The sequence below is a fragment of the Garra rufa genome, chromosome 17 (assembly GCF_049309525.1).
Source record: "Garra rufa chromosome 17, GarRuf1.0, whole genome shotgun sequence".
Lineage (NCBI taxonomy): Eukaryota > Metazoa > Chordata > Actinopteri > Cypriniformes > Cyprinidae > Garra > Garra rufa.
This window is the reverse complement of record NC_133377.1, coordinates 44,823,705-44,850,238: the sequence shown is the minus strand read 5'-3', so window position 1 is coordinate 44,850,238 and position 26,534 is coordinate 44,823,705. Positions and strand designations below refer to the sequence as shown.

The 26,534-nt window shown below is 33.9% G+C and overlaps 1 protein-coding gene across 1 annotated transcript; it reads right to left on the bottom strand.

Annotated features, from left to right (window-relative positions):
- Positions 1-25,968, bottom strand: LOC141289442 (ras/Rap GTPase-activating protein SynGAP-like). Its single transcript, XM_073821537.1, has 4 exons — positions 25,731-25,968; positions 4,651-4,781; positions 179-284; positions 1-14 (listed from the first exon to the last, which is right to left on the bottom strand). The coding sequence occupies exons 1-4, from the start codon at positions 25,750-25,752 to the stop codon at positions 1-3; spliced, it is 273 nt and encodes a 90-aa protein (XP_073677638.1). The 5' UTR covers positions 25,753-25,968.
- Positions 25,969-26,534: the final 566 nt, after the last annotated feature.

The following is a 26,534-nucleotide window of genomic DNA, read 5'->3' as shown; positions in this document are numbered from 1 at the left end:
TTATCCACTGTCATCTGACAGAATTAACAGGAAGTTTTCAGCTCAAAAATGGAGTGTATAATGCACAGATGTTAGAAAACTCAAGCTGTGCTTATACTATTCTTATACACTTTGCAGTATCTGTGCTGTATGCGTACTGTAGTGTACATGTCAAAAGTGCAGTATATTGCGTGTGTACCTGACTCAGGATGTGGTCTGCTATCTGCAGGTACGCTGACGGTCCTGCGCAGCAGTTTGTGTCGGTGAGAGACGGGACGATGATCATTCATCAGCAATGGATGAACCTGAAAACACACAAACACACATCATACTACAGAACATCTCATTCATCTGTCTGTAATAACCACAATCAGCATAATAATGTGATAAGTGTTCCATCACTTTGATTATAGATAAATAATTAATCAATATGTCAGCTTTTCATTTTGTTTCATTGCAAAAGTCCAAATACAGTATAAAAAGGGTTCGTACAGATATTGTAAAACTGAATTCCAGGACTTTCAAGGACTTTTCAAGCACTACTATTTTGAATTTCAAGGACATATAAAATAATGTCTTTAAAATAAAAAAGAATAAATATATAAATAAAAACATACCATTCAAAGAAAATGGCAAAAATAAAGTGAAGCACATATAAAATATACAATGGCATCAACTTAAATAAGAAGAGAAAGAGAAATAAAACACATAATATAAAAAAAAAATGCTACTCTGACAGCAACAGGTGTGATACCAATTTAAAACATTTATTATATATAATTGTACTCATTAAAATCAAGGGCATGAGTTTGATTTTGGCATTGGTGGGGACATAATGGCAGATCCAAATTATTGCTAGGGTCAATTTAGTAGTTAGTGGATATTGGTAAGGGCTTGTCATTGCATCTCTACCAAATTCAACACCCTTGAAAATCATAACAAGGGATGTCTGACTTTGGAGACAAGAGTAATCTCCTTAAATATGAAGAGACCAAACAACAGAAGTCCCGAACTGAATCAAATGATTGCAAACTCAATTAAAAGATTTGCGAACTCGCAACGAAGTCCCGAATTGAATCAAATGATTAACAAACTCAATTAAAAGATTCGCAAACTCACAACAAAGTCCTGAACTGAATCAAATGACTTGCGAACTCAATTAAAAGATTTGCGAACTCGCAACAAAGTCCCGAACTGAATAAAATGATTCGCGAACTCAATTAAAAGATTTGCGAACTCGCAACGAAGTCCCGAATTGAATCAAATGATTAACAAACTCAATTAAAAGATTCGCAAACTCACAACAAAGTCCTGAACTGAATCAAATGACTTGCGAACTCAATTAAAAGATTCGCGAACTCACAACGAAGTCCCGAACTGAATCAAATGACTTGCGAACTCAATTAAAAGATTTGCGAACTCGCAACAAAGTCCCGAACTGAATCAAATGATTCGCGAACTCAATTAAAAGATTTGCGAACTCGCAACAAAGTCCGAACTGAATCAAATGATTCGCAAACTAAAATAAATGATTTGCAAACTCGCAACGAAGTCCGAACTGAATCAAATGACTCGCAAACTAAAATAAATGATTTGCGAACTCGCAACAAAGTCCGAACTGAATCAAATGATTCGCAAACTAAAATAAATGATTTGCGAACTCGCAACGAAGTCCCGAACTGAATCAAATGACTCGCAAACTAAAATAAATGATTTGCAAACTCGCAACGAAGTCCGAACTGAATCAAATGATTCGCAAACTCAATTACATTTTTCGCGAACTCGCAACGAAGTCCCGAACTGAATCAATTGATTCGCGAACTCAAATAAATGATTTGCGAACTCGCAACAAAGTCCCGAACTGAATCAAATGATTCGCAAACTAAAATAAATGATTTGCGAACTCGCAACGAAGTCCGGAACTGAATCAAATGACTCGCAAACTAAAATAAATGATTTGCGAACTCAATTAAATGATTCGCAAACTCAATTAAATGATTCGCAAACTCAATTAAATGATTCGCAAACTCAATTAAATGATTCGCAAACTCAATTAAATGTTTCGTGAAATCGCAATGAGGTCCCGAATTGAATCAAATGATTCGCAAACTCAATTAAATGATTCGCAAACTCAATTAAATGATTTGCAAACTCAATTAAATGTTTTGCGACCTCGCAACAAAGTCCCGAACTAAATCAAATGATTTACGAACTCAATTAAATGTTTTGCGACCTCGCAACAAAGTCCCGAACTAAATCAAATGATTTACGAACTCAATTAAATGTTTTGCGACCTCGCAACAAAGTCCCGAACTAAATCAAATGATTTACGAACTCAATTAAATGTTTTGCGACCTCGCAACGAAGTTCCGAACTGAATCAAATGATTCGCAAACTCAATTAAAAGAATCAGTCAAAGTGGTGCCAGTGTAATTGACTGATTGATTCAGTTCATCTGTTTCTCTTTTCGCATCTTCAGCTAGAGCTGGGCGGTATGACCAAAAATTTATATCACGGTATTTTTCAAAATTATGCGGTATCACGGTATTTAACGGTATTTTTTTTATTTTTATGCATGACTAGGTGTTAACCACATTTCCTAATAAATTAGAGAATAATTACTGCAGTATATTGGCTTACATTGACTGGACTAGTATTAACCCAGGTTTGATTGGTCTCACAAAATGCTGCTGTTCACAAAGAAGTGACAGAGGAACTCATAATTGTAATGAGGTGAAGAAATCAGAATTCATGACTTGCAGTCAAAATACACAACACTTTATTGTGCATTCTTCATATTCCAGGACATGTTTGTGGCGGAGGTGGTGAAGCAAACTGCTTGTGTTGCCTCCTGCGGCTACAACTTTAGCCTGACCACATTTACATATGATGTAGTGATGCACCGAAATGAAAATTCTTGGCCGAAACCGAAAACCGAAAGAATTATGCCAATTATTAATACCATTGCATTTATGGCCATGACTGTACTAATCTTACTAAAATCAAGGCATTGCAATTGCATACATTAATATTAAAGTTTCAAAGAATAAATCAATGATATCAATTTAAACAATTATTATCAATCAAGTATTATATTACTTAAATAACATATACATATATTTTACTGCCTTTGTTTAAATTGTTTAAATTTTTATAACACATTATCTTGTGGATCCATCAGTTCACATTTACAAGTCTACGCGTTTCTCTTCCAGCAGGAGGCGCTGTCAGAATGGTAGTATACAAAGCAGCGCAACAAATGATTTTGAAACATGCAGCGCTCATATTTATTCAATGGATAGCCTTTTGAAGTTTCATCGCAATTCTTGTCTTTCAGTCCCCACATTTAAGACCACCTGAAATCATAATTATGACTTTCATAACCTCCTAATAACACTACAGTCATCAATGAAAATTAAGAGCTTTATTTAATACTTTCAAAAACAAACCTTACACAAAATACGTTTCTTTTTATTTTTTTCCCACCATGTTCGGGGCACAAGAAAAATATTAAGGGACTAAATTAATATCAGCTTATGAAGTATAATCGTCTCTCATTGTCTCTGAAAGAATGCACATCAGATGCTGAAAGTCAGTTTTCCTTTCACTTTAACTATTGCGCAGTTTTCACGTTGCATGTGTGATATCTATTGGCTCACCTCCATGGTTTAAAACATAAATATTTATAAAAATACAGTATATAGAAAAGACATATCTTTAAAATATTGCTACGTAACTGAAAGCTACATCTGTCTGCGCGCTCTCATCACAGGCTGCACGCACGACTGCAGACGCACCCCCTCTTGAAATTTCGGCATTGCAAGTTTTGCAAATCACTACTAACCCTGGGTCTTTCTCAGATATACTGAAATACGTCCACACCTCAGATGTGTTGCTTCAGACAAGCACGTGCAAGCTGCAGTTTCTGTTTGCGTCAACATACCTGTTCCCGACGCTTTGTACGCACACACTCACCGGTATTGGGGTATATGAAAAATGAATATCATTTAAAAAAAAAACACCGGTATTCGGTATGAAAAGGTATACCGCCCAGCCCTATCTTCAGCCCTGTTTACGCAACACAACCTTTCTATTTTAAATAAATGTTGTTCTTTTTAACTGTTTATCGATCAAAGAATCCTGAAAAAAGTATCACAGCTTCCAAAAAAATATTAAGCAGCACAAGTGTTTCCAACACTGAAAAAAAAAAATTAAAAAAAAATAAAGAATGATTTCTAAAGGATCATGTGACACTGAAGACTGGAGTAATGATGCTGGAAATGTAGTTTTGTATCACAGGAATACATTACATTTTAAAATATATTCACATAGAAAACAGTTACTTTAAATTGAAATATTATTTCACAATATTACAGTTTTTCTGTGTTTTTGATCAAATAAATACAGCCTTGATGAGCAGAAGAAACTTTTTAAATGTCTTTAAAAACCATAAAAATGTTTACAGATCCTTCTCTACATTTATATTTTATACTTTCCACATATGAGTTAGTTTGTAGGCAGCAGAGTCTGGAAGCAGCTCCCCAACACTGATGCTGATGAAGAGAGTGTGACTGTCCTCAAAGGCAGCAGCTCCCTCTAGTGTTCACAGCTGTGAGTGAGTGAGTGTGTTTGAGAGAGAGAGAGAGAGAGAGAGAGAGAGAGAGAGATCACCTCCTCTTGATCCAGCAGGTAGAACTGGTCTCCATCTCTGACGCGGAGCTGGCGGCTCCAGCCGGGGGAGTCGTGTGCGTGGCCATTCAGAGGAGTGTGAGGCCGAGAACATGGAGACACACACCTTCCATCTGCACACAAACACACACAACTATATATCAGCACTTCACACAATATTATTCAGAATTCACTACAACATTGCACATTTCTGTGATTGATTAACTGCTCCTAGAGTTTTAACTCTACAAACTCCAAACTCAGGGCAGGTCTTCAGTCTGATCTGACTCCAGCTGCTGGATCTTTTCTAACTGATCCGACTTACGCTTTTCCTAAAAATGACAATTAAAACTGGGAAAAATCCCATAGACTTACATTGACGGAATGTTCAAAAGATCAACACTATTCAAACTCACACTGAGAACACTCCCACAATCCCTTCAGACTCAATCAAACTCACCTTCTGTGGTATATTTCTAATCCATTTAAACTTACTGCTAATCATGCTAGAAACATGTTTAAAACATGCTAATCATGCTAGAAAAATGCTAGCAACTTCGTAATCATGCTAGACACATGCTAGCAACTTTGTAATCATGCTAGAATCATGGTAACAACATGCTAATCATGCTAGAATCATGCTAGCAAAATGCTAATCATGCTAGAAACATGTTAACAACTTGGTAATCATGCTAGACACATGCTACTAAGTTGCTAATCAGGCTAGAAAAATGCTAGCAACTTGTTAATAATGCTACAAACATGTTAGAAACATGCTAATCATCCTACACACATGCTAGCAACTTGGTAATCATGCTAGAAAAATGCTAGCAACTTTGTAATCAAGCTAGAATCATGGTAACAACATGCTAATCATGCTAGACACATGCTAACTACTTGTTAATCATGCTAGAAAAATGCTAGCAACTTCGTAGTCATGCAAGACACATGCTAGCAACTTGTTAATAATGTTAGAAACATGCTACCAACATGCAAACTTTGCTAAAATCATGCTAGCAACTTGCTAATAATGCTAACCACATGTTAGAAGTATGCTAATAATGCTAGAAACATGCTAATCATGCTAGACGTGCTAACAATTTGGTAATCATGTTAGAAACATGTAAGCAAAATGCTAATCATGCTGACAACATGCTAATCATGCTAGAAACATGTTAGCAACTTCATAATCATGCTAGAATCATGCTAACGACATGCTAGACACATCTTAACTTGCTAATAATGCTAGAATCACACATGCTAATTATGCTAAAACCATGTTAGCAACATGCTAATCATGCTAGAAACATGCTCGCAACTTGTTAATAATGCTAAAAACATGCTACCACCATGCTAATTATGCTAAAATCATGCTAGCAACATTTTAATCATGCTAAACATATGCTAACAACTTGGTAATCATGCTAGAAACATGCTAGAAAAATGATAATCATGCTAGCAACTAGCTAACTACAGGTTAGAAACATGCTAACAACATGTTAATCACGCTGGAAACATGCTATCTATCAAACATTAAGCTTTTAAAAGTACTTTAAAGCTCAAACTATTTCAGACTGAAAACCATCAAACTTAAAACTTTTAAAACATGGACATTTTTTTTTAACTTTTCCAACTTTTTCAAACTTTCTGGTCCAGCTTTCTCAAGCCACCTTTAAAGTTTGTCGTGAAAAATAGTTTTGATCTAGTTTAATTTGAAACATTTTTTAACAGAAAACCTATTTGGTGGATTCTGGAAACGATGCACAGAAAAATGAACATTTCAATCTTAAAACACACAAATCCTGTCAGATTCATCCACATGGCACATCTATAACATTACTTTCCATAATTCATTTCCAAAATATCATAGTTGACCATCAATCTTGGGAGATTAAAGTAAATCATAGTTGTGCTGCTTTATTTTACATCCATTTTAAATAAAGTTTGAGATTTTTGTGACCCTTTAAGGTAAATATAAATTAATGCACTAATTAAAAATATTAAATTGAACTAGTTTAGGAAGTAGTTTGTAATTGATTAACAGTAAGAGTAATGCTGCTGTTTTTATAATATTGTCATTTGTCCAATAAAATAAAAACATTTATAAAATATTAAATAAATTATAAATTAAAAGTATTTAAACATAAATTAAATGTATCAAATAAATAAGGGTAAAAAAACTATTTTTATATTTTTTAATAAAATTAAATGTCTGAATTAAAATGATAAAGACAGAAAGCAGGTGGGAGACATTATATTTTTACTACAATGAAAACACTGAGGTATGATTGAATACCTGCAGGACAACATGAGCTTTATGACTCAAACACTTCAGAAACAGTACGAGGAAACAACGTGGACTATTTCTGGAAACCACCATCGCATGAGAGGACCATCATAAAAACTGAACACACTGTATATGGCACAACATGCATTTATTTCAAATACAGCACAGAATCTTGGTATGTAACAGTAAAAAAAATACTAATTAAATGTATCAATCAATTTAATATTTAAAATAAACTTTTTAAAAAAGCAATAAAATATGCAAATACATTTTAAAATGACAAAAATTATTTTTCAAGCAATATATATATAAAAATATTGTTTAATAGGCAAGAAAAATATAAATTAAATATATTAAATATTTAAACAAAAAAGATTTTAAAAGAAAAAATATTTAAATAAATGTGTTAATTAAATGCATTTTAAAACAAAAATATAATAATTTTACAAGCAACAAAATTTGAAATAAAATGTATCAATTAAATAACATTTAAAAAAGATTACGAATAAAAATAGTTTTATAAGCAATAAAAATCTCAATTAAATGAAATATAAAAAAACTATAAAATAAAAATAATTATATAAACTAAAAAAATATTTTAAAAGCAATAAAACAAGTTAAATAACATTTAAAATAAACAAAAGTGTATATTTATTCAAGCAATAAAAATAATTTAAATGTATCAAAATTGCAAATAAAAACAAAAAATACTTTTAATATAATATTTTCTTTTTTAATGAAATTAAATGTATGAATTAAATAATAAAAAAAAATATTTAAAAGTAACTAAAAAATGAAGTTTGAAATGTTTTAATTAAATAATCTTAAAAACTATTACAAATAAAATAGTTTTATAAACAGTAAACATATTTTAAGTAAAATATATTAAAAGTAATTTTTTTGCAGTTATATACATATATATTTTTATTTTATTGTTTTTTAATATATTTTTTATTGTTTATATTAAATATTTCATTGATATATTTAATTTAATTTAGATTTTTTATTGTTTATAAAACTATTTTTATTCATAATAGTTTTTTAATATTATTTAATTGATACATTTCATTTGTAATTTTATTGCTTGTCAAATTTTTATTTTTAAGTTATTTTTAAATATTATTTCATTTTACTTTTTAAAAACTATTTTATTTCATACATTTAATTTAATTAAAAAAGAAAATATTTTAAAATATTATATTATATATGAATTAAATTAAAAAAATGTAAAATTAAATAGTTAAACAAATAAATAATTTAAATTTGAAATGTATCAATTAAATATTATTAAAAAGTATAACGAATATAAAGTTATAAGCAATAATAAAATCTAAATTAAATGAAAAATATCAATAAAATATTTCATATAAACAAAATATATTTTAAAAGCAATAAAAAACTAAGTTAAATAACATTTAAAATAAACACATTTTTAATAAAAACTAAAGAAAATATTTAAAAAGCAATAAAACAAGTTAAATAACATTTAAAATAAACAAATCTATAACAATAAAAACAGAAATTAAATGTATCAAATAATTGCAAAAAAAAAACAAAAAACAAAAATATTTTTTATAAATTAAAATTTCACTTAAAATATTTTTTCTTTTTAAATCAAATTAAATGTATGAATTCAATAATTAAAAATAATTCAAATTAAATAATATTTTAAAATAACAAAAATATTTAAATTTGACAATCAATAAAATCGTAAATGAAATGTATCAATTAAATAATACTAAAAAAATTACGAATAAAAATATTGTTTTATAAAAAAATAAATGAAATGAAATATATTCATAAAATATTTAAAATAAACAAAAATACTTAAAAGATATCAATGAAATATTTAATATAAACTAAAAACTATTAGTTTAAAAGCAATACATTAAGTTAAATAGCATTTAAAATAAACAAAAAAACCTACATTTATAAAAGCAATGAAAACAGAAATTAAATGTATCAAATAATTGCAAAATAAAAATTACTTTTAATATAATATTTAACTTTTGTAATTAAATTAAATGTATGAATTAAATAACAAAAAAAGAAAAGTATTTAAAAATAACAGAATTTTGTTTTTGACAAGCAATAAAATATGAAAAAAAAACTATAACGAATAAAAATAGTTAAATGAAATGTATCAATGAAATATTTAATATAAACAAATTTTTTTTAAACCAATTAACAAGTTAAATAAATTTAAAAATAAACAAAAAAGTATATTTATGCAAGCAATAAAATCTAAAATTAAATGTATCAAATATTAGCAAATTATTTTACTTAAAATATTTTCTTTTTCAATCAAACTGAATGTATGAATATATAATTTAAAAAATGTAAAATGAAATATTTAAAAATAACTAAAATTTTAAATTTGAAATGTACCAAAAAACTATTATGAAAAAAATTGTCATATTATAGTAATATAAATTAAATATTTAAAAATAATTCATAAAAATTTAAATTTGACCAGTAATAAAATCATAAATTAAATGTATCAATTAAATCAATTAATTAAATAATATTAAAAACTATTACAAATAAAACGTTTTATAAGCAATAAAAAAAATCTAAATTAAATAAAAAAATATTTTAAAAGCAATAAAATCAATTAAATAACATTTAAAATAAACAAAAAATGTATATTTATACAAGCAATAAATGTATCAAATAATAAAAATAAAAAATACTTTTAATATAATATTTTTACCTAAAAATTAAATGTATGAATTAAATAATAAAAAATTTAAAATGAAATAATATTTAAAAATAACAACAAAAACAATGTAATTTGAAAGGTATCAATTAAATAATTATAGTTTTATAAGCAATAGAAAATCTAAATTAAATATATAAATTAAGTATTTAATAGAAACGAAAAAACTATTTTAATAGCAATAAAATAAGTTAAATACCATTTAGAAAAAAAGTATATTTATAATTAAATGTAAAATGTAAAAATTAGTTTTAATATATTTTACTTACATTTAATTTTATTTACAAATTTAATATTTTATGAACTGAATAATTTAAAAAAATTAAAATGAAATATTTGAAAATAACTAAAAAATTAAAATTTGACAAGCAATAAAATCATAAATGAAATACATCGATAATGAAATATCAATGAAATATTTAATATAAACTAAAAAATATTTTAAAAGCAATAAAATAAACAAAAAATATATATTTATAAAACTAAATTAAATGTATCTAATAATTGCAAAGAAAACGAAAAAAAAAATACTTTTAATATAATATTTTACTTAAAATATTTTCTTTTTTTAATCAAATTAAATGTATGAATTAAATCATTTTTAAAAATTAAATAAAAACAGAGATTTGTCGTAAACAGATCCAAAAGTGAGCGCTGGCGTGTGATTGGACGGAGCGAGAGGTCGAGACCTGATGACTCAAACACTAGAGAAACACTGACTGAACTATTTGTGGCAAACGGCTCACGTCCAGCAGCAAACGCAAACACAGGAGCAACGGAAAACTCATCCTGACACCGGCTTTTGTGTCCCGATCGCCCCCACAGCACACGCCAGCGAGAGAGAGAGAGAGAGAGAGAGAGAGGAAGATGGGTTAGAGCCCGAGAGATGTCACTTCCGTGACGCCCACTCTCTCACACGCGCTCGCTCGCCCGCACACCCCCAGCCCGTTACCATGGAGACCGGGCTAAAAAAACGACTCAAAGCGACCGATATAGCGCGCAAGAGGAGAGAGAGAGAGGGATTATGCGGAGAGGTGGGTGTCAGATGGAAGTGTTTGAGCGCAGAGATGCTGGGATGAGAGAACAGCACAACTATTCTGGAAGAGAGAGGAGCCAACTCCGAGTTACTATGGCGACCAGCGGGATGTGATCCCTCTCTCTCTCTCTCTCTCTCTCTCTGGCAGCTGGATGCATTGGCTGCATCACTAACACAGATCCATACTCATCATCATCCTCTTCATCACCATCATCATGCTCATATTTCCACTAACACACTTTACTAAGATCAGTGCTTTCAGATAGTTATTCTGAATATTTTAGAATATTACTTCATCTTTTAATAGCCTTCATACGAATTTTGGTTGGCAATATTTTATTAAAAGACACAAGTAAAATTAATTAAAAAAAAATATATATATATTTTATTAAATTGTAAAAAATATTTTAGAATAATATTTAGCACTGTTAATAGCCTAGATAATGATTTGGTTATATAACATAATATTTTATTAAAAGACATAAATAGAAAAAAAATATTTATTTATTAAATGACATATTTTTTTAAATATATAAATTATTTAATGATATTTAGTGCTGTTTTAATATTTTATTACATTTTTACAAATATTTTATAATAACATTTAGCTTTACTAAAATATTTATTTATTTATTAAATGACAAAATAAATTAAAAATATATATTTCTTAATGATATTTAGTGCTGTTTTAATATTTTATTACATTTTTAAAAATATTTTGTAATAACATTTAGCTTTATTAATAGCCTGGATACTGATTTGGTTGACATAATATTTTATTAAAAGAAATAAATGAAATGAAAAAAAATAATAATAATAATATTTAGTGCTGTTTTAATATTTTATTAAAAGATATACATTTCTAAATAATATTTTATAATAATATTTAGCTCTATTAATAGCCTGGCTACTGTCACGGATTGGTCAGGTTCTGCACCCACAATCACTCCCAGATCACCGTCACCTGAGTATTGATTATCCTACACCTGCACGCAATCATCACCAGCACATAAAGCCACTCTCCACACACCACTCATTGTCCGGGCTCGTTCATGCGAAAGCGGACTGCTAGTGCTTCTCTACGAGTCTCACTATCTAAATACTTACCCTACTGTACTTACCTGAACTCTGTCTCGTTCCAGTTCCAGTCTTCTGTGTCTTCTCAGTTCCAGTCGTCAGTGGTGGGTGGCCATAAGCTGACTTCCACGTCAGCGGAGGTTGGTGGACACACGGACCTTCAAGTATACCTCCTTCAATCGTTCTTGGAATCCTCCCGTCTCACCTCCTACAAGGAAAAGGATCTGTTATTCCCATCAAGTCCCAAACCGGCTCTGAAACCTTCCTACTATCACGTACTCACCATCACAGGATCTCCGTTCACCTCCGGCACTGCTGCTAACATTAATAAACATCACTTGTATCATTCTTACCTTGTTGTCCCGTCTGCTTCATAACAGGAAGCCCGGACCAAAGCCGTAAGCAGCATGAGTGCTCAGGACCCCTTTCAGGAACTGGTAGATTCTCTGCGGAAGGTTTTGATGTCATCTCCATCTGTCACCCCTTCCGCACCGCCGGCACCCACACCTCCGTGCACTTCTTCGGAACCTCTACCATCCAGTCCCATGGCCCGACCAGCGCCCTACACTGGCGGGGCGGAGGAGTGCAATGGATTTCTACTACAGTGTTCTCTAGTCTTTTCTATGCAGCCAGCGCTCTACCCTACAGACCAGTCTAAAATAGCGTTTATCACCTCTCTTCTCACAGGACCAGCTTTGAAGTGGGCTGAATCGATGTGGCAGCAAAGCGGGCCGGCCACTCGTTCCATCCAGGCATTCATCACTCACTTCAAGGAAGTGTTTAACCGCACAGACGGAGAAGTGTCAGCGGGTGAGCAGCTTTATCACTTATCACAAGGATCGATGTCAACTCATGAATATGCCTTACGTTTTCGAACCCTAGCTGCTGCCAGTGGATGGAACGAGCGGTCGTTGCTGACCACCTATCGTCTTGGGCTCGAACCCCGTCTTCGCCTCCAACTAGCTGCGTCAGATGACGCTATGGGTCTAGAGCGTTTCATCCAGCAATCCATCAGATGTTCTGACCGTATGCAAACATATCAGACTCTCACCGATGTCTCCTCTAATGCACTCCTCCGCCCAGTGGAGACCGCCAGCCCTCCAGAACCAGAACCCATGATACTTGAGTCTGGTAGACTGTCAGCCGCTGAGCGACAGAGAAGGCTGACCCGGGGTCTGTGTCTCTATTGTGGCGCCAGTGGGCATGTCCGGATGAAATGCCCCCTTCGTCCTGTCCCTACCGCGGTGAGTGTTATCCAGTCAGAAACTGAAAAGATGTATCCTCTTTCTACATATGTTCAGTTAACCACTGCCACGTCTTCTGTCGTAGCCCACGCCCTCATCGACTCCGGGTCAGCGGGAAACTTCATCTCGGGGAACCTCTGTCGCCAGCTGCAGCTCCGAACCGAAACTTCGTCGAGCGTCTACCAGATTCTACCCATAACACGTTCCATCACTGCACGACCCCGCATCCATCGTAAATGCCAATTCATCCACCTACAGATTGGAGCTCTTCATCAAGAGGACATTCAACTTCTGGTTCTGGAGGGGGCCACCATGGACATCATCTTGGGGCGCCCGTGGCTGGTGAAGCACAATCCCATCATCTCTTGGGGCAACGGAGAGATAATCCGGTGGGGCCACGACTGTCATCCAGAGTGCTTTCCAGAAATTCCACGTCCACTACCAAAACCCATTCCTGTCTGCGCCACGTCCATCGAGAGCCCCCTGGAGCAACGATCTACCAAGATTCCGGATATCTACTCCTCGTTCCAAGACGTCTTCTGCCCCAAGAGAGCTTCCCAGCTACCTCCCCATCGGCCATGGGACTGCGCCATAGACCTGATTCCAGATGCTCCTTTGCCCAGAGGAAGGATCTACCCGTTGTCACTTCCGGAGACTAAGGCCATGGAGGAGTATATTCAAGAGGCTCTTCAGCAAGGGTACATTCGCCCCTCCACTTCTCCCGCAGCATCAAGCTTCTTCTTTGTCGCCAAAAAGGATGGAGGGCTGCGGCCGTGTATAGATTACCGCATTCTCAACCAGAGTACCGTCAAGTTCAAGTATCCCCTTCCTCTCGTCCCTGCGGCCCTCGAACAACTCCGGTCAGCCACCATCTTCACCAAATTGGACCTCCGCAGCGCCTACAATCTGGTGAGAATACGGAAGGGGGATGAGTGGAAGACTGCTTTCGTGACCCCTACAGGCCACTACGAGTACTGTGTCATGCCCTATGGCCTGGTCAACGCCCCTTCCGTATTTCAAAACTTCATACATGAAGTCCTCCGGGAGTTTCTCCATCGGTCAGTAATAGTCTACATTGATGATATCCTCATCTACTCCCGGAGTGAAACCGAACACAGCCACCACGTTGCGGAGGTCCTCCAGAAACTCAGGGAACACCAACTCTTCCTGAAAGCAGAGAAATGTTCATTCCACCTTCCATCCGTCCAGTTCCTGGGTTATGTAATCGACCGAGAGGGCATTCGTATGGACGAGAGGAAGGTGTCATCTGTCACGTCCTGGCCGAAACCCTCTTCTGTCAAAGAGCTCCAGAGGTTTCTCGGCTTTGCGAATTTCTACCGCCGCTTCATTCAGGGTTACAGTATCATCGCAACGCCATTAACCAACCTGCTCAAAGGGAAACCGAATAAACTCACCTGGAACCCTGAGGCCGCCGCAGCCTTCCAATCCCTCAAGGACGCCTTCACCCAGACTCCCATTCTGCGCCATCCGGATCCCGAACTCCCTTTCGTGGTGGAAGTGGATGCGTCGACATCAGGAGTCGGAGCCATTCTCTCCCAGCATCACGGTACCCCAAGCTTACTCCATCCATGTGCCTACTTCTCCCGGAAGTTCAGCCCGGCGGAGAAGAACTATGACATCGGCAACCGGGAACTTCTCGCCATCAAGCTCGCCCTGGAGGAGTGGCGACACTGGTTGGAGGGAGCCAATCATCCCTTCCAGGTACTCACTGACCATAAAAATCTCCAATACCTCCGTGATGCTAAAAGACTGTGCCCACGACAGGCCAGGTGGGCACTGTTCTTTTCAAGGTTCCACTTCACCATCTCATATCGTCCAGGTCCAAAAAATATCAGAGCAGATGCACTATCCCGAATCCACGATTCCACTGATTCCTCAGAACCTCCCAGCTATATCCTCCCTCAAGACATATTCGTCAACCCCATCGAATGGTCAGCTCCTCCTAGTGTCGCTACTCCAGAGCCTCGCCCTCCGCCGGGCTGCCCTCCTAATCGACGTTACATCCCTAGGACACAACGGGTAGATCTCATTCACTCCATCCACACTTCCCTGGGCACTGGACACCCCGGGACCAGCAATACCCTCTCGTTGCTATCCGAACGCTTCTGGTGGCCTGGGATGGCAAGGGATGTGCAGCGGTTCGTCCAGGGTTGTAAGGAGTGTGCCATGTCCAAAAGTCCCAGACATTTACCCGCAGGCAAGCTCCATCCCTTGCCGATCCCGAACCGCCCCTGGTCACACCTGGGAGTGGATTTTATGACGGACTTGCCCGCATCGAATGATAACACCTGCATCTTCGTTGTAGTAGATCGATTCTCCAAGTTCTGCAAGTTACTGCCCCTGAAGGGGCTACCCACTGCCTTTGAAGCGGCCGAACTCCTGTTCAATCACGTCTTCCGTCAGTATGGCATACCTGAGGATATTGTATCGGACCGTGGTCCTCAATTTATCTCCCGTCTATGGAAATCCTTCTTCCGTCTCCTAGGTGTGACCATCAGCCTCTCCTCTGGCTATCATCCGCAGTCTAATGGCCAGACGGAGAGGAAAATACAGGAAGTGGGGCGGTTCCTCCGGACCTTCTGCCACAACCACCAGAACTCCTGGAACCAGTTTCTGGGCTGGGCAGAGTATGCCCAAAATTCACTGCGGCAACCATCCACCGGCCTCACACCATTCCAGTGCGTCCTCGGGTTCCAACCACCGCTATTTCCCTGGAATGGTGAACCATCTGAGGTCCCCGCAGTGGATTACTGGTTCCGGGAGAGCGAGAGGGTCTGGGACGAAGCACACCACCATCTACAGAGGGCAGTACGCAGACAGAAAGCCTTCGCTGATCGGAGGAGGGCTCCAGCTCCAGAATTCAGGCCAGGCGATCAGGTATGGCTTTCCACCAGGGATATCCGTCTGCGACTGCCCTGCAAGAAGTTGAGTCCCAGGTTTGTTGGTCCCTTCAACATCCTGGAACAGGTCAACCCCGTTACCTACAAGCTTCAACTTCCACCTGAGTATCGTATTCACCCCACCTTCCATGTCTCACTATTGAAACCATTTCACCCACCTCTCACTCCCTCCACAGAACCTGACCACGAAGAGGAACCTCCTCCCCCCCTCATGCTGGAAGATGGAGCCGTCTATTCCGTCCGGGAGATTCTCCGGTCTCGTCGTCGTGGTGGTCTACTCGAGTACCTGGTAGACTGGGAGGGTTATGGACCAGAGGAGAGGTCATGGGTCCCAAGAGACGACATCCTAGATCCCACGCTCACTGAGGAGTTCCACGCTAGTCATCCTGAGTTCCCTGCACCCCGAGGACGAGGTAGACCACCACGGCGCAAGAGACTTCGGCCCTCGGGAGCGGGCCCTGGGGAGGGGGGTAGTGTCACGGATTGGTCAGGTTCTGCACCCACAATCACTCCCAGATCACCGTCACCTGAGTATTGATTATCCTACACCTGCACGCAATCATCACCAGCACATAAAGCCACTCTCCACACACCACTCATTGTCCGGGCTCGTTCATGCGAAAGCGGACTGCTAGTGCTTCTCTACGAGTCTCACTATCTAAATACTTACCCTACTGTACTTACCTGAACTCTGTCTCGTTCCAGTTCCAGTCTTCTGTGTCTTCTCAGTTCCAGTCGTCAGTGGTGGGTGGCCATAAGCTGACTTCCACGTCAGCGGAGGTTGGTGGACACACGGACCTTCAAGTATACCTCCTTCAATCGTTCTTGGAATCCTCCCGTCTCACCTCCTACAAGGAAAAGGATCTGTTATTCCCATCAAGTCCCAAACCGGCTCTGAAACCTTCCTACTATCACGTACTCACCATCACAGGATCTCCGTTCACCTCCGGCACTGCTGCTAACATTAATAAACATCACTTGTATCATTCTTACCTTGTTGTCCCGTCTGCTTCATAACAGCTACTGATTTGGTTGACATAATATTTTATTAAAAGACATAAAACATATTTTTTTATGTTTTTAATAATAGTGCTGATTTAATATTTTATTTAAAGACATAAAATTAAAATAATCTTTTATAATAATATTTAGCTCTATTAACAGCCTCAATACTGATTTTGGGTTGACATAATATTTTATTAAAAGTCATAAATAAAATGTTTATATTTTACAATAACATTTAGCACTATTGATAGCATGGCTACTGATTTAGGTTGACATAATATTTTATTAAGAAAGATTATTTAATAATAATTAAATAATATTTTAGAACAATATTTATTATTTATTATTAATTTGACATAATATTTTATTAAAAGACATAAATAAAATGTAAATAATATTTTATAATAATATTTCATGCTATTTGAATACTTTATTAAAATAGATAAATGATATTTAAATAATATTTTATAATAATAAAATGAAATTTAAATAATATTTTATAAAAATTTAGCTCTGTTAATAGCCGTGATACTGATTTAGGTTGACATAATATTAAATTAAAATAACATTACAAATAATATGAAAATAATATTTTATAATAATATTTAGCTCTATTAATAGTATAATAATATTAATTTAATATTATAATAATATTTAAATTATATTTTACAATATTTAAGTTGACATAAAATTGTATAAAAATTCTTAAATAATATTTTAATTATCTTTTATAACATTATATACATATATACATAACATATATAGTCTTTTAATAGCCTGAATTCTGCTCTAGGTTGACATAATATTTTATTAAAATACATAAATAATATTATAATTTATGATATTGAGGTTGACATGACATGTTTATTAAAATTGTTAATATTTAAATAACATTTTAGGATAATATTCAATATATACTTTGACTCTAGATCCTGGTTTTGGTTGACATAATATTCTATTAAAAGGCTTAATTAATATTTCACAATATTTGGGTTGACAACATTTTATTAAAAATATTTTAATAATATTTAAAATATATTTAAAAAATATTCTTTAAGTCTTTTAATAACCTGGATCCTTATTCACGCTGACACAATCTTGTATTAAAAGACTATTGATTAAATTGATTAATTAAATTAAATATTAATAATAAATTAATATTTAAATTATATTTTGTAATATTATTAAAGTCTTTCAATAAAATACTATACCTAACACCTGAACAATATTTAATCTATCATTTTGAATATTAAGTATTTAATATTTAATATTTAATAACCTGGATTCTGATTTAGTTTTACGTATTTTTATTATTATTTAATTTTATTATTACATGTATAATAATCAAGAACATCTGACCCTGACCAATCCGTTCACCCTTTGGAAAGCAGACCAAAATATTGAAACCAAAGGTCAAAGGTCAAAAGAGAGTCAGATGTGCATCTATTAGCATGACGTCTCATCAAAAGAGCTTCAGGACGATCAGATGAAGATCAGAAGAACATGATCTCACACGTTTACACCAAACTATGAGTAAAAGCACATGCTCCAGAAATTAAATGAGTGCGTTGAGGGTCAAACGTGATTTCTGTGTTGATTCGTGAGTGATTTAGTGAAGTTTGAAGAGCACGGCTGCATGAAAGCAGCTTTATTAATGAACGCAGATCAGCAGCAGATGAAACGCTCGTGTGATTGATGCGTCTAATGTGTGATTCTTACATAAACGCTCCAACACTCGACAGCCTCAAACCACAGCGCTCAAGTAAACACCACCACAAGACCATTCAACTGGACATTTGGATCCAATTAAACATTTAACTTAAAACATTTAGGAGCACATTCTAAACAATAATAATAAAAAAAATCGGATAAAAAATTTGCCTTCCCATTACAAGGTGATATTTGACTCCTTAAATTGTAAAATCCATATAAAAAAAAATTTAATAAATCATTAAAAAAACACTTAGAAAACATTTATAATATAGTAAAAATAAAATAAATTATTTTAATGATTTTATTAATTTTCACTACGTGTTTTTTTATTTTAGACTGTTTAATTGTTTTTATTATTACAATTATTTATCGTAAACTTTACATGTTTGCAATGTGTTTTGTTTTATTAATTTTTGTCCTTTTTATTTAACATACACTACCGATCAAAAGTTTGGGGTCAGTAAATTTTCTTTCTTTTTTTTTGAAAGAAATACTTTTATTCACCAAGGGTGTGTTAAATTGATAAAAAGTGATAGCAAATACTTACATTGTTAGAAAATATTTATATTTTGAATAAATGCTGTTCTTTTGAGCTTTTTATTCGTCAAAGAATCCTGAAAAAATATCACAATTTCTACATAAATACTTTGCAGGGCAACTGATGCAATATATAATCCAATATAGATCCAATATAGATCATTCTAATAATAAATCAGTATATTAGAATGATTTCTGAAGGATCATGTGACACTTAAGACTGAAGTAATGGCTGATGAAAATTCAGCTTTGCATCACAGGAATAAATTACATTTTAAAGCATATTACAATAGAAACCATTATTTTATATTGTAAAAACATTTCGCAATATTACAGTTTTTTTCTATATTTTTGATTAAATAAATGCAGCGCTGATGAGCAGAAGAGACTTTCTTTAAAAACAATACGACTCTTACTGACCCCAAACTTTTGACCAGTAATGTATATACTTTTTAACGCTTATTTTTATCACCATTTTTTGTTGTTTTGTTTTGCATTGTTTAATTGTTTTTACCATTACCATTATTTATTTTAAAATTTACATGTTTGCGATGTAAAAAACTATTTTAAAAAACACTGAAATTTAAATAAATCATAAAAAAAGTGATTTACAGGGGATTTTTTTTAACCTTTTGATATGTTTAATGGGGCTCAGAGGTGGCATAAGTGCAATCAAATTCATGTTGAGATTAATGTTTTAAATATAAAAGTTTGAATACAGAAATATTAAAGATTTAAATGACTAAAAAGATCTGCCAGTAGGTGGCGATAAGACACAGATTTAATCACTGAATCATTCATTCATTCGATTCGTTCCAACGAACGGTTCATTCAGGAATAAAGCAAGTGAGTGTCTTTATGAATGGGAAATTGAATCATTTCACTAGATTTGTTTAAAAAGCACATACATTCATAAACCAAACACCGCTGTGTTTGAATGGAGATGCGCAGCGGCTCAGTTGTGACTTGTTTCAGACTATTTTTGGTGACGAAATAGAGCAAAATCAGCCTATAGTGTTTTAGTCAGACAATGAAAGTCACTCAATAATAACTTCTTGTTTATTTAACTGTTGTTTTAAATCAATATCTCATTAAAAATGATTAAAAGCTATCAGTCATCTTAGTTTGCGACACCACAAAGCTCTATTATAATCAACAACGCTTATAATCTCTTATTTACACACTCTCTACACTTTGTTTCTGAAAGGATTGGTGAGATGTGTCTGTGATTCATTACTCAACATTGCAAAAACACGTAGAAACCTTTGAAACTTCCCTCAAACACAAATATGCTGATCAAGTCAGTCGCACTGATGCTCCGAAATATTTTTTCACAGTCGCACGTAGTAATTTTCAGTCGCAAATGCAAGTGTAATGGTCGCACTGTAAAGCCCTGTATAGTACATGCCCTCCAAAGGCAAAGGGCAGTAACTACACATTTGGTCAAAGGCTTAAAATGGACTTTGTGACAACTGTTTTGTCTTGTGGCAAAGTCTCCTGGTTCAGAGAAACGAGAGTTTCAACATGTTTGACTAGCTGGTGTAAAAACTTTAAATGCATTTTTTTCAGTTTCAGTGTTGGCGTAGTTACTGCACTTTGCCTTTGGAGGGCATGTATTTACTGTATAACTGTATAATGATGTCTCAATTACGTTGTATTTTACTTTAGAAACATGATATATGGGTCACTGACATATAACGATTTTCAACTGGCCAATTTTAAAATACAAACCAGATAAAAAGTTGGCTTGAAAAAGCCTGATCAGAAAGTGTACAAAAATTGAAAAAACTTTACAAATTCTATGATTTTTAGTCCAAAAAAGATTGAAGTTTAACCCTTGTGCATTCAAAAAAAAAAAAAAAGTTACACATAGGTGCAAAATGGACAAAAATGTCTATGTCCAAAAACTAAACAGGACATAAAAATATGATTTATTAATTTTTTTTTTCCACTTTCACTGATGTTGATTGTTTAACCAGCATCTGTTCTATCCACAGATACCAAACATTCATTCATTTTCAGAATTGTATCCCTTTAAATGCTGGTTTGTTTGCATAATGCCACATGCGTTTTTTATGAAAAAATGCTTATTATTCTTGGGTGTGTCACTGAAGAACAACAACAATCATTTTGAGGCATTTATATTTGTTAGATTTAAAAAAAAATGTAGATGCCAAATTAGAAGAAATGGCACAATCTAGTAAAAAATGGTAAAAATGTAAAATCTGAAGCTGAAAGAATGAATGCCTATTAGCAAATATTGCATCATTTTTTTATTCAAATGGCCCTGGGTTGAAAAATTGCAGTTTTAATGGGTTGCAATGGACATTTTTGTCCGTAAGGTCCTGAGTGAGAGTATTTTTTGTACAGAGGGTGAAATTAATTGTTTAGAAGGAAATGAGGGTGAAATATTAAAATTTCAATAAAAATAAACACCTGAGCCAAAATTTACACAGTTGGCATTAACACAGACACACAATTATTACAAAAAACAAAACGGAAATGGACAAAAATGTCCATAAGGTCACACGAGTGTTAAAGTAGTTTTAATTCTTAGCAATACATATTACTAATCAAAAATTAAGTTTGGATATATTTACAGCCGGAAATTTACTAAATATCTTCATGGAACATGATCTTTACTTCATATCCTAAGGATTTTTGACATAAAAGGAAAATCAATCATTTTGACCCTTACAATGTATTGTTGGCTACAAACATACCTGTGCTACTTAAGACACATTTTTGTTCTACAATTTCAGAGTTGCCTTCTGAAATGTAGTTAGCAGACTTATTTTTCTTGTAAATTGTATAAATCTGATGCAAATGTTTTAAAAATACTTTCACTTAAGCATACTGTAGCAGTGATCCATATTTCAACCACAGAAATTTGATATTTTATTTTTAACTTAATACAGTTATTGCTATTATTGGTCGCACCACATGATGAGTGGTCGCTCCAAATGACACAAAGACTTAATATCATTAAAACTCTAAAAACTGCCAATCTGGGATGTATATCTATAATGGAAAACACTCTGCAGTGGTCGCACCACATGATATTTCAAATTCAGTCCAAATTTACAAGCACAGAATTGGCCACCTCAACAAAACAAGTTTGCTTTCTACAAAAGGTCACTGTGAAATTTAAAATAAAAGTAAATACTTGTAGAAGTAACTTAGTATTAATTGTGTTTCTGAGGTCGCACCACATGATATCCAAATGTGGTAACTACATACCAGCCGTTAAAAAGAGAGTTACAAATCTGTTTGATGTTTCCATTGGTCCTTAGCAAATTGGTATATGACGCAATGTCCTATGTCTAATTGGATTTCAACATAAAAGTCCTGAAATGGTAGTTTCTTGATGGTCGCACCACATGATATTTCATCAAATTGAAATCATCGGACAAAGTTTGTTTGTATATTATGAAGGAAACATAAATAAGAACAATTTTACACAAAATTACAAAACACTTTCATGCCAAATAGTGCAGAACATGAATCGGAATACATTTAGAGTCATTTAAAATACGTTTCCAAAACAAATGTTACGGTCGGACGGTCGCACCACATGATATTTTGACACTTTGAATAACAGAAAAATTACAAATAATGTTTTTTGAAAAGTTAAAGTGAGTACATACATGGGAAAGGTACTTCATATATATGGCATCTTTTTTTACACATTTAAACAAATTTTTAACTGAAAAAAAAAAAAATGTAAATTTAGGCGTCACATCATTGACCCATACATTTAACCAGATACAAAAAATACAATTATTATTAAAACTTTAACGGAATATCCACACAATTTTTCTTCCATGTAGGCCTATTAATTTTAAAAGTAAACCTCTGTTTGTTTGAAAAAATAAAAAGGTTACATTTTCATTTGATTAAAAATAAATAAATGTTTAATGCCTTATCAGAAAAACGGAAACACAAGAATTTTTGAGAAAAAGAAGAAGAAAAAGATTGCATTATCTTTGTTCTATTATATTTATCTATGTTTGTCTTTTTTATTTTCAATGCTGATTTACTCACCTATAAAATCACCCCAATCATTTACTGTTTTTATTTTTTTTGTTACATTATATAATAATTTTATTAGTAAAATTTTAAACTGTACATTTGATATACATTTACAGTTGTTTTTAAATATATAAAAAATATTTCTTCATATTTAATTGATGATATAAATTAGATACATACGTAAATAAGTAAATGTAACAATTTGTAATACAAAATCTAGTTATATACATTGTAAATATATGTTACACTTACATTCTTTTACATTTAAAAATGGTGTTAAAGCAATTTTATGCTTGTAAATTTATATCATTGTAAATGTCTATACATTTATATATACAGATATTTTAAATATATAATTTATATTTTATGTAAATATCTATACATATATATTTAAATGTTATATATATACATATACACACACACACACACACACACATATATATATATATATATATATATATATATATATATTATATTCAAAAATAACTGTAAATGTACATCAAATGTACAATTTAAAACTTTACTAATAAAATTATTTTGACATTTTATATATGTATATATATATATGGGGTTAGGGTTATTCAAAATATCTATAACCAATTTATGTACATTTACAATTATATAAATTTGGTTTCTACACAATTTTAAGGTATTTACAAATTTATATAAATTTACAATTACAAAACGACATTTAAATTATATTAAATTTGATCCTAAATATGTTACATTTAATTATATGTATTGATTAAAATCATAAATAATAAATATATATTTAAAAACAACTTAAATGTATGCCAATTTTCCAGATAAAAAAATCGACAACTTAAATCTCAAACATATTATATATCATAAGCTGCATAAAATGTACAATTCATGTTAATAAACAACTGAAAGTTTCTACTGTTTTTGTAAATGTGCAAACATAACATTCACAACTGTACATTTACATCTAAATTACTTATTTGTGTGTCATAAGATAAGGAATCGTTTGACCTCTAATGCTATTTAGCTCATTCTCAGTGTATAAGAATGACAATAATGCATAGAATCAGTTGATGTGTTCTGTACTGTCAGTGTACTTTTACATAATTATTTTGTATAGGTGCTTAAAGAGCATTAAAATCTTTTTTTAATCTTTAAAGGAAAAATTATATGATTTATATACATATATACACTCTCACTGATAGAATAAAAAAATCTTATAAGTATGACACTATACTGCTCAGTTCACTTAATTAGAATGAGAAACAAATACATCAACTAAGTTGATATGTATTTATTTTTAATATATTTGTTTAGAATTATTTCACAGATGCTTATAGATCATTAAAATAATATTTAAAAATGGTTGTACATTTACATCTAAATTACTTATTTGTGCGTGTGCATATATATATATATAAGCTGTAATATGTGACCTCACTTCCAAAAACGATATACTACCGTAAAATTACATGCAATGTCCACCACAGTTTCTCACCGTATATAGAAGGGAAAATTACCATTAACCATTTCACAGTTTTTACCGTAGCATTTTTACAGTTTTTTTAATTTTAATACCGTCATTTTTTAGTGTGGAGCACAAAACCAGTCTTAAGTAGCACAGGTGTTTTTGCAGCAATAGAAAAATACATTATAAGGGTCAAAGCTATCGATTTTTCGTTTATGCCAAAAATCATTAGGATATTAAGATCATGCTCCATGCAGATATTTAGTAAATTTCCTACAGTAAATATATCAAAACTTAATTTCTGTTTAGTGATATGCATTGCTAAGAACTTCATTTGGACAACTTTAAAGGCGATTTTCTCAATATTTAGATTTTTTCCCACCCTCAGATTGCAGATTTCAAACAGCTGTCTCTCAGTCAAATATTGTCCTATCTTAACAAACCATGCATCAATGGAAAGCTTATTTATTCAGATGTTTTTCAGAACCTGTTGTCCATGTTCATATATATATATAAATGTAGAGTTTACACTGCATGTGTTTCAACTTTATTCTGTGAAAGCAAATCAAAGCAGCGACCAACAGCCATCCGATCAGCTGCTATTCTCTAAACCCACAAACACAGCTGGATCTGGACCAGAACACCTCCAGACCTTCAGGAAGGATCTGGTTTCTCTCTGACATTTAGCAGCTCTGGCTGAGAGCTCATCCAGCTCAATGTAAATGAGCTCTCGAGATCACAACAGCCTCACGACACGACCCTCATCACATCTGCTCACATCACGCTACTACAATCGATAACACGCGCACCAATCAGTCAATCAATCAATCAATCAGCTATTAGAGCGCGGGCCGCGCGCGTCTTCCGGAAGCGCTCGTGCGCGGGCCGCTGCTGACTCGGTTCGGTACTGGATCTATAAATAAACCGCGCGGCCCTCGATGCACATCTGCTGTTACCGAGCTCAACGGACATTCCCACACTCGCGGCGGACCGTTATCGATCCGATCAGATTGCAGCTGTCCGGATCGATCAGATCGATCGACGAGCGCGACTCGCTCTTACCTTGTGAAGACACATAGGACATGATCCTCCGGCACTGACCGTGATCAGCTCGCTCTGTGAGGATCCATCATCGCTCCTCCAGCGCGACAACATTCAAAAATAAAAGCCAAATGACGCAACGCTCTCTCACACGCGAGCCGTGGAGTCGGGGCGGGCGCGCGCACGGCCAGGCGCGCTCACGCGAGGTGCTATTATTGATCGGAACGCCGATCGAAGTGATCCGCCGATCGCTTAACGCTTGCCGTCACCGAACGCGGGCGCGCACTCGCACGCACGCAGCCGGGGACGCGCGTCGGCGCGCTCGCTTTTCGGTCCAATGAGTGCGCGGATCGATACTCGAACGTTACGCGGGATCTCCTGGGAGCACAAGTTCGTTTCTGCTCATTTAGTTCGGTGGAATACCATCAGTACCACAGTAAACGGGGTAAACAACGGATATCATTACATTGATCTATTGTAGCCTATTGTTGGACAGGTTTTCTGAAATGTTATGTCAATTTAAATGCGAAAATGAGCGGTTATTTTATTAAATATGCACTCAATTGCATTTCCAGAACGGAAATCTGAAAATTCTTGTTTGATTCTGTTGTCATATTTATCTTTTTATCACTTCAACAGACAGAAAACCAAGACAGTTTCCACATGTTTTTATCAGTAAAAGTGTGAATGAAATATGAACAAACCAAATTATAAAGAGGGAAAAAACTGTTTCAGCATCATTACTGCAGTCTTCAGTGTCACATGATTCTTCAGAAATCATTCTAATATACTGATTTATTATCAATGTTGGAAACAGTTGTGCTG